General features: G+C 36.6%; 1 protein-coding gene across 1 annotated transcript in view; it reads left to right on the forward strand.

The window, feature by feature from the left end:
- The window catches only part of DNAH8 (dynein axonemal heavy chain 8), a 397,226-nt gene that overhangs the window by 205,414 nt on the left and 182,085 nt on the right, over positions 1–9,727 (forward strand). The window contains exons 54-57 of the mRNA XM_034991238.1: positions 3,107–3,249; positions 3,734–3,868; positions 4,259–4,381; positions 5,566–5,779. Coding sequence (XP_034847129.1) covers positions 3,107–3,249; positions 3,734–3,868; positions 4,259–4,381; positions 5,566–5,779 — 615 coding nt within the window. The remainder of the gene's footprint in view (positions 1–3,106; positions 3,250–3,733; positions 3,869–4,258; positions 4,382–5,565; positions 5,780–9,727) is intronic.

A 9,727-nucleotide genomic window follows, 5' to 3' on the forward strand; every position in this document is an offset into this window, starting at 1 on the left:
ACGTTCTCCAGAATAGATCACATCCTGGGTCACAAATCAGGTCTCAACTGGTACCAAAAGATTGGGATCATTCCCTGCCTATTTTCAGACCACAATGCTTTGAAACTAGAACTGAATCACAAGAGGAAAGTTGGAAAGAACTCAAATACCTGGAGGCTAAAGAGCATCCTACTGAAGAATGAATGGGTCAACCAGGAAATTAAAGAAGAATTAAAAAAATTCATGGAAACAGATGAAAATGAAAACACAACTGTTCAAAACCTTTGGGATGCAGCAAAGGCAGTCCTAAGAGGAAATATATAGCAATACAAGCCTTCCTCAAGAAACAAGAAAGGTCTCAAATACACAACCTAACCCTACACCTAAAGGAGCTGGAGAAAGAACAGCAAATAAAGCCTAAACCCAAAGGAGAAGAGAAATAATAAAGATCAGAGCAGAAATCAATGAAATAGAAACCAAAAGAACAGTAGAACAGATCAACGAAACTGGGAGCTGGTTCTTTGGAAGAATTAACAAGATTGATAAACGCCTGGCCAGACTTATCAAAAAGAAAAGAGAAATGACCCAAAACAACAAAATCATGAATGCCAGAGGAGAGATCATAACCAACACCAAAGAAATACAAACAATTAGAACATATTATGAGGAACTGTATGCCAGGAAATTAGATAACCTGGAAGAAATGGAGGCATTCCTAGAGATGTATCAACTACCACAACTGAACCAGGAAGAAATAGAAAACCTGAACAGACCTATAACCACTAAGGAAATTGAAGCAGTCATCAAAAATCTCCCAACAAACAAAAGCCCAGGGCCAGATGGCTTCCCAGGGGAATTCTACCAAACATTTCAAGAAGAATTAATACCTATTCTTCTGAAACTGTTCCAAAAAATAGAAATGGAAGGAAAACTTCCAAACTCGTTTTATGAGGCCACCATTACCTTGATCCCCAAACCAGACAAAGACCCCATCAAAAAGGAGAATTACAGACCAATATCCTTGATGAACATGGATGCAAAAATTCTCACCAAAATACTAGCCAATAGGATCCAACAGTACATTAAGAGGATTATTCACCACGACCAAGTGGGATTTATCCCTGGGCTGCAAGGTTGGTTCAACATCCACAAATCAATCAATGTGATACAATACATTAATAAAAGAAAGAACAAGAACCATATGATCCCCTCAACAGATGCAGAAAAAGCATTTGACAAAGTACAGCATTCTTTCTTGATCAAAACTCTTCAGAGTATAGGGATAGAGGGTACATACCTCAGTATCATAAAAGCCATCTATGAAAAACCCAGAGCGAATATCATTCTCAATGGGGAAAAACTGAAAGCTTTCCCCCTAAGGTGAGGAGCACGGCAGGGATGTCCACTATCACCACAGCTATTCAACATAGTACTAGAAGTCCTAGCCTCCGCAATCAGGCAACAAAAAGAAATAAAAGGCATCTGAATTGGCAAAGAAGAAGTCAAACTCTCACTCTTTGCAGATGATATGATACTTTATGTGGAAAACCCAAAAGACTCCACCCAAAAACTGCTAGAACTCATACAGGAATTCAGTAAAGTGACAGGATATAAAATCAATGCACAGAAATCAGTGGCATTCCTATACACCACCAACAAAACAGAAGAAAGAGAAATTAAGGAGTCAATCCCATTTACAATTGCACCCAAAACCATAAGATACCAAGAAGAAATCTAACCAAAGAGGCAAAGGATCTGTACTCAGAAAACTATAAAATACTCATGAAAGAAATTGAGGAAGACACAAAGAAATGGAAAAACATTCCATGCTCATGGATTGGAAGAACAAATATTGTGAAGATGTCAATGCTACCTAGAGCAATCTACACATTCCATGCAATCCCCATCAAAACACCATCCACTTTTTTCAAAGAAATGGAACAAATAATCCTAAAATTTGTATGGAACCAGAAAAGATTCTGAATAGCCAAATGGCAATAAATTTAAATACATGCTTTACCAAGGAAGATTTATAAATGGTGAAAGAAGTGCATGAAAAGACATTCCACATCATTATCAAGGAAATGCAAATTGAAACTGTAATGGGATATCATTACATAGCCACTAGAATGACTAAAATGAAAAGATTAGTTCTACCAAATGTGGGTGAGAACATGGAACAATTGGAACTCTCATATAGTACACAATGGTATAGCCACTTTGGAAAACAGTTTCTCAGTTTCTTGAAAGTTAAACATACACTTAACATATGACTTGATATTTTGCAAGGAAATTTGAAATTGAGGTTATTCCTCTAGTGCTGAATATTTTCTTTGCTACTCTCAAATGTGTGCTCCTTCACTGTTTTCATGCATTCTGTGTGCACAGTAGCTTTTTTTGGTACAATCCTGAATCATCGTATAATATTTCTGGAGACATTTAAAATGTCAGTTAAAATGAACAAAGCAATATCAACAATGCAAGTAATCTAATTTTAAATGGTAGCAATATGAGCATCTCTGATCAAGTTTGCTTAGCCAATAGTGATTACAAGACTTCATAGATTGTAAGGCACATTCCAGATATGCTAAAATATAAATAATTTTTTTTTTAGAATTGATGAAATGTGGTAATAATTATTATGCCAATAATATCAGCTAGTAAATTATTAGTTATATCAGTTAATAAATTAGTAGTCAGGAGCCTGAGTACTTTATTAACTATTTTAGGGCTAGATTTATTTTACCCATTTCCCATGGCAAACATTCTATGTCCACTCATCAGTTACCCCCTTTTGGTCTTTCCCATCCTTTCAGTTGCTGTGGGTTTCTTACCAGATACTAAATATGTCATTGGTTTTTACCACTAATTCTAATTCCATTTCAGGCCAGATCTCTCTAGATGAATGATTTAGAAATTTAAAAACTGACCTTACAAAGAGGCAAAACAGATTTAAATGATCAAATGCCATATATATTAGATAAGCCGATATGTTAACATATTTTTGGAAAATGTTTTAAATGTTCATATGATTCTGTTGGTTGTTTATAGCATTTGTCTTCTTATATTTTGAGATAACTTTCAAAGAATGCAGTTTTATTAAGATGAATTTTTACTTACTGTGTAGGAGATTGGGAACACTGGAATAAGAAACTTCAGCCATATTATTATCCAACTGACAGTATTCCAGAATATTCATCCATTTTGGTTCCAAATGTTGACAATGTTAGAACAAATTTTTTGATAGACACCATTGCAAAACAACAGAAAGTAAGTTCGATAGTTTCTTAGCTGATCACAAACCTATACAAAACACATGCCTTTTCACACACTACAGATAGAAAAATTAAATTCCAGCACAAGAGGCTGGAGGTAATGCCCTTTAAGGGAAACACATTTGGCAAATGAACCCCAGGATACATTCCAACTCAATATCCCCTGAACTGCTGACTTCCAGCTTGCTAAGAGAGGTGGGTGTCTGCTCACAGAGTCCCTCCCTACTCCCATGGTCACATGAGTATTTACCCATACTTTCTTCTAGCACAGTTTATAGTACACCTTTTATATTCAAATCTTTAATTGAACTAGGATTGATTGATTATTTATTTATTTTTAAGATTTTATTTTGATGTGGGTCTAATTCTAAAAAGTAATTAAAATTAGTTGTATTAATCATTGCAATGAAAAAATAGCTACCAGAACCATAAGATATTTAAAGCTAACCCCTTTCCACATGATTACCTGATTATTGCAGGCCGTTTTGCTCACAGGAGAGCAGGGAACAGCCAAAACTGTAATGGTTAAGGCCTATTTGAAAAAATATGATCCTGAAGTACAGTTATCCAAAAGTCTAAATTTTTCATCTGCCACAGAACCCATAATGTTTCAGGTAAAACCCATCATTTGCTGAGGTAATCGACATCTTAAATGTTTTGAGTGCTGGTTACAGTAAAATGTGTATGCATATAAAATCTGATGTGTGTGCGTGTGTGTGTGTGTGTTAATAGGAAGTGGGGTTGCACTTGGCATTCAGCTATTAGCTTTCCTAGGCCAAATCCAAACATCAGATTTTGACCTAATATTGAGGCTGAAGCTGAACTTTGTGTATAAAATTAATGATTAACATTCTAATAACTTATTTTTTGCAATATTACAATGTCTATTTTAATAATGATATTTATGCATATTAAATAACTCAGTTCTCTGAAAGACATGCTCATCATTTCTAGGAATATGAGTTGAAATCTAACACTTAAGAGAAACATCTCCTCTTCTCTAGAGAACAATGGAAAGCTATGTGGATAAGCGAATGGGAAGCACATATGGGCCACCAGGAGGCAGGAAAATGACTGTATTTATTGATGATATTAATATGCCTGTGATTAATGAATGGGGAGATCAGGTATGACTGAAATATCTCCTATAAATGATATTTAATCAGTATTTTTAGTTATATATAAAGGTGTCAATAGCCTTCGCCTTATGAAGCCCAGTAGCAATTCGGTCTTTTTTGGCTTCTCTCTTAATAGCTGGCATTCTCCCTTCTTGAAAGCCCTGTGTTTTTCAGCAATACTCCTTCCTGCCTTCAGGCTTCTTGATTTCGGCACCCTTTCTGGCTCCTCTCTTCCTTTCTCCAGGGTTTTACTTCTGTTACTTCTTACTCTATATACTCCCTCTGAGGAATACTTGGTTTAGAAAACACTTTTTTTTTCCTTTTTAACTCTATCACACACATGTCTTCCTTGTGATGATCATCTGTCAACCCCAGAGTCATTCTCCATCAGAGAACCTCACTGATGCTTTCAGAATTCTGCACATTCCTCGTGGGATTCCCAACACCTACCTCCCACCACTGCCCACTGCTTCATCAGTAATGTCTACCTAGAGCCTGTCACCTCAGATACCTGTAGGAAGTCAGGACTCCTACATGCTCACCCTAAGACTATTCCTCAAACAACTCTGCATGGCCCTTGAAATAGCAAGACGAGAGTCAATGATAGAACCCTATAGAACAGTTACATGTGAGGGATGGGTGGAGAAAGAGTGGCTTAGGAAGTGATCCAGTGTCACAAGATGAACCTGGAAAGAAATGAGCCTCTGAATTCAAAAGAGGAAAAGTTTTCAATGAGGAGGGAGTGTTAGCAGTGTTAGAGGCTGCAGAAAAGAAAGATAAGAACATAAAGCCCAAACCCAAAACATTCAGTAGTATTGAAGGCTTGGGAGTAAAACCATCCCACATTCTGATTTAAAGTAGTTTGAAGTGTTGAATGTTGATACTTATAACTCTGACTACTGTTGTAATTGTACCAACTATTCTGTAACTCACCTCTTTAAATTTCTTTGGAGATCCATTTTATCAACGTGGTAAAGCGCACACTGGACTCAATCCAGATGTTTAGCTTATGGTTTTGTTCATGAGTGGTAGCATTTAAAGCAAATTGCCTGGCAGGTGACCATCAACATTCACAAACACTTCATTGACAAGAGTTGAATATTTTCTTCTAATCCCAAGTGTACTATTTTATAGGAGTTGTGGAGGAATATGATAGTGATATGTTACTAAAGTATCACTGTATAAAATTCCAGATAACTAATGAGATTGTGCGACAAATGATGGAAATGGAAGGAATGTATAGCTTGGATAAGCCTGGAGACTTCACTACTATTGTTGATGTACAGATCATAGCAGCAATGATCCACCCTGGAGGTGGTCGAAATGATATTCCCCAACGTTTAAAAAGACAGTTTACTGTGTTTAATTGCACATTGCCTTCAAATGCTTCAATAGATAAAATTTTTGGTATGACTATTTTTGATGTTTCTTTTTTTTATTGTATTACATAATGGACAAAAGCCATGCAAAACCTTATTTAAGAGATAAAAAGGCTCTGTCTGTAGTAGGGATTAAGTATCTGAAGTGGAGAGATAAATACCAGAAAAGAGGGACTAAATATTAAGAAGACTCAGGTTTATAGCCCATTCTAATAATATTTAGAAATAGACTTGTTGAAGTTTGGCTTTAAGGTTTTAGTTTTCTTGATATGATTAATCAGAGAAATTTGGGCTAATGAATGACGGCAGATCTATCACAGATTAATAATATATCAAGTCAAAAGTAACATTTTTTATATGTTAATGAAATGAGGTTTTTTTGACAACAAATTTAGGTTTGTATAACTTTTTTCATCAAAAACCATGTATATGAAGACATGCAACAGAAATTGACCCATGCACATATCCACATTAATTGATATAGCAAGTACTATAGATTAGAAGGGAAAGAGCAGACTTTCAGTAAATGGTAATGGGATACTTAGTAATTTTAATGGGAAAATAATTAAAATTGAACCCCTACCTCACACCAAGCATAAAATCAATACAGATGGATTAAAGACCTAAAAAACATTTGGAAGAAAATATAGGGAAATACCTGAATGACATCTGGGTAGGAAAGAATTATTGGTTGATTGATTGATTGATTGATTGATTCATCACTTACATATAATACCCAGTGCTCATCGTAACAAGTGTCCTCCTTAATACCCATCACCTACTTAGCCCATCTGCACTCACCTCCCTCCATCAACTTTCAGTTTGTTCTCTGTTATTAAGAGTCTCTCCTGGTTTTCTTCCCTCAATCTCTCTCTCTCTCTTTTTCCCTTCCCGTATGTTCATCTGTTTTGCTTCTTAAATTCCACATGAGTGAAATTATATGGTATTTGTCTTTCTCTGACTGACTTATTTTGCTTAGCATAATACAGTGTAGCTCCATCCACGTCATTGAAAATGGCAAGATTTCATTCTTTTTGATGGCTGAGTGATATTCCATTGTATATCTATATACCATATCTTCTTTATCCATTTATCAGTCGACGGACATTTGGGCTCTTTCCGTAGTTTGGCTATTGTTGATAATGCTGCTATAAATACTGGGGTACATGTGCCCATTCAAATCACTATTTTTGTATCCTTTGGATAAATACCTACTAGTGCAATTGCTGGGTCATAGGGTAGTTCTATTTTTAACTTTTGAGGAACCTTCAAACTGTTTTCCAGTATGGCTGCACCAGTTTGCATTCCTGCCAACAGCGTAAGAAGGTTCCCCTTTCTCCATATCCTCGCCAACATCTGTTGTTTCCTGTGTTGTTGATTTTAGCCATTCTGACAGGTGCAAGGTAGCATCTTATCATAGTTTTGATTTGTATTTCCCTGATGATGAGTGATGTTGAGCATCTTTTCATGTGTCTGTTGGCCATCTGTATGTCTTCTTTGGAAACATGTCTATTCATGTCTTCTGCCCATTTCTTTTTTAAATTTTATTATGTTATGTTAGTCACCATACAGTACATCATTGGTTTTTGTGTGGTGATCCACGATCCATTGTTTTCGTATAACACCCAGTGCTCCATGCAGTACGTGCCCTCCTTAATACCCATCACCGGGCTAACCAATCCCCCCTCCCCCCTCCCCTCTAAAACCCTGTTTGTTTCTCAGAGTCCATAGTCTCTCATGGTTCATCTCTCCTTCCAATTCCCCCTCCCCATTTTTCCCTTTCTTCTCCTAATGTCCTCCATGTTATTCCTTATGTTCCACAAATAAGTGAAACCATATGATAATTGACTTTCTCTGCTTGACTTATTTCACTTAGCATAATCTCCTCCAGTCCCATCCATGTTGATGTAAAAGTTGGGTATTCATCTTTTCTGATCTTCTGCCCATTTCTTAACTGGATTATTTGTCTTCTGGTTGTTGAGTTTTATAAGTTCTTTATATATTTTGGATACTAACCCTTTATCAGATATGTCATTTGCAAATATCTTCTCCCATTCTGCAGGTTGCCAACAGTTTTGTTTGTTTCCTTCACTGTGCAGAAGTTTTTATCCCGATGAAGTCCCAATAGTCCATTTTTGCTTTTGTTTCCCTTACCTCTGATGACGTGTCTAGTAGGAAATTGCCTCAGCTGAGGTCAAAGAGGTTGCTGCCTGTGTTCTCCCTTAGGATGTTGATGGATTCCTGTCTCATATTTAGATATTTCATCCATTTTGAGTTTATTTTTGTGTATGGTGTGAGAAAGTAGCCTAGTTTCATTCTTGTGCATGTTGCTGTCCAGTTTTCCCAACACCATTTGTTGAAGAGACTGTCTTGTTTCCATTGGATATTGTCCTGCTTTGTCGAAGATTAGTTGACCATAGAGTTGTGGGTCTATTTCTGGGTTTTCTATTCTGTTCCATTGATCTATGTGTCTGTTTTTGTGCCAGTACCATACTGTCTTGATGACTACAGCTTTGTATATAGCTTGAAGTCCAGAATTATGATGCCTCCAGCTTTGCTTTTCTTTTTCAATATTGCTTTGGCTATTTGGGGTCTTTTGTGGTTCCATACAAATTTTAGGATTGTTTGTTCTAGCTCTGTGAAAAATGCTGGTGGTATTTTGATAGAGATTGCATTAAATGTATAGATTGCTTTGAGTCATATAGACATTTTAACAATGTTTGTTCTTCCAAGCCATAAACATGGAATGTTTTTCCATTTCTTTGTGTCCTCTTCAATTTCTTTTATAAGTGTTTTCAGAGTACAGATCTTTTACCTCTTTGGTTAGATTTATTCCTAGTACCTTAAGGATTTCAGTGCAATTGTAAATGGGATCGATTCCTTGATTTCTTTTTCTGCTGCTTCATTACTGGTATATAGAAATGCAACAGATTTCTGTGCATTGAGTTATATCCTGAGACTTTACTGAGTTGGTTTATCAGTTCTAGCAGGTTTTTTTGGTGTAGTCTTTCGGGTTTTCTATATATAGTATTATGTCATCTGCAAATAATTAAAGTTTTAATTCTTCCTTACTGATTTGGATGCATTTTATTTCTTTTTGTTGTCTGACTGCTATGGCAGGGACTTCCGGTTCTATGTTGGATAAAAGTAGCGAGACTGGACATCCTTGACATATTCCTGACCTTAGAGGAAAAGCTCTCAGTTTTCCCCCATTGAGGATGATGTGAGCTTTGGGTCTTTCATAGATGGCCTTTATTATGTTGAGATATATTCCCTCTAAGCCTACTTTGTTGAAGAATTTTATCATGAAAGGATGTTGTACTTTGTCAAATGATTTTTCTGTATCTATTGGAATGATCATAGGGTTCTTCTCCTTTCTCTTATTGATGTGATGCATCATGTTGATTGATTTGCGAATATTGAACCACCCTTGCAACCCAGGAATAAATCTCACTTATTTGTGGTGAATGATTTCTTTTTTATTATGTTTTGTAAATCACCATACATTACATCATTAGTTTTTGATATAGTGTTCCATGATTATTTGCGTATAACACCCAGTGCTCCATGCAGAACGTGCCCTCCTCAATACCCATCACCAGCCTAACCCATCCTCCCACCCGCCTCCCCTCTAGAACCCTCAGTTTGTTTTTCAGAGTCCATTGTCTTTCATGGTTTGTCTACCCCTCCAATTCCCCCCCCCTTCATTCTTCCCCTCCTGCTATCTTCTTCTTCTTCTTCTTCTTCTTCTTCTTCTTCTTCTTCTTCTTCTTCTTCTTCTTCTTCTTCTTCTTCTTCTTCTTCTTTTTTTAACATATAATGTATTATTTGTTTCAGAGGTACAGATCTGTGATTCAACAGTCTTGCACAATTCACAGTGCTCACCATAGCACATACCCTCCCCAATGTCTATCACCCAGCAGCCCCATCTCTCCCACCCCACCCCCCACTCCAGCAACCCTCAGTTTGTTTCCTG

The sequence above is a fragment of the Mirounga leonina genome, unplaced genomic scaffold (assembly GCF_011800145.1).
Source record: "Mirounga leonina isolate KUSES-001 unplaced genomic scaffold, KU_Mleo_1.0 Mir_53, whole genome shotgun sequence".
Classification (NCBI taxonomy): domain Eukaryota; kingdom Metazoa; phylum Chordata; class Mammalia; order Carnivora; family Phocidae; genus Mirounga; species Mirounga leonina.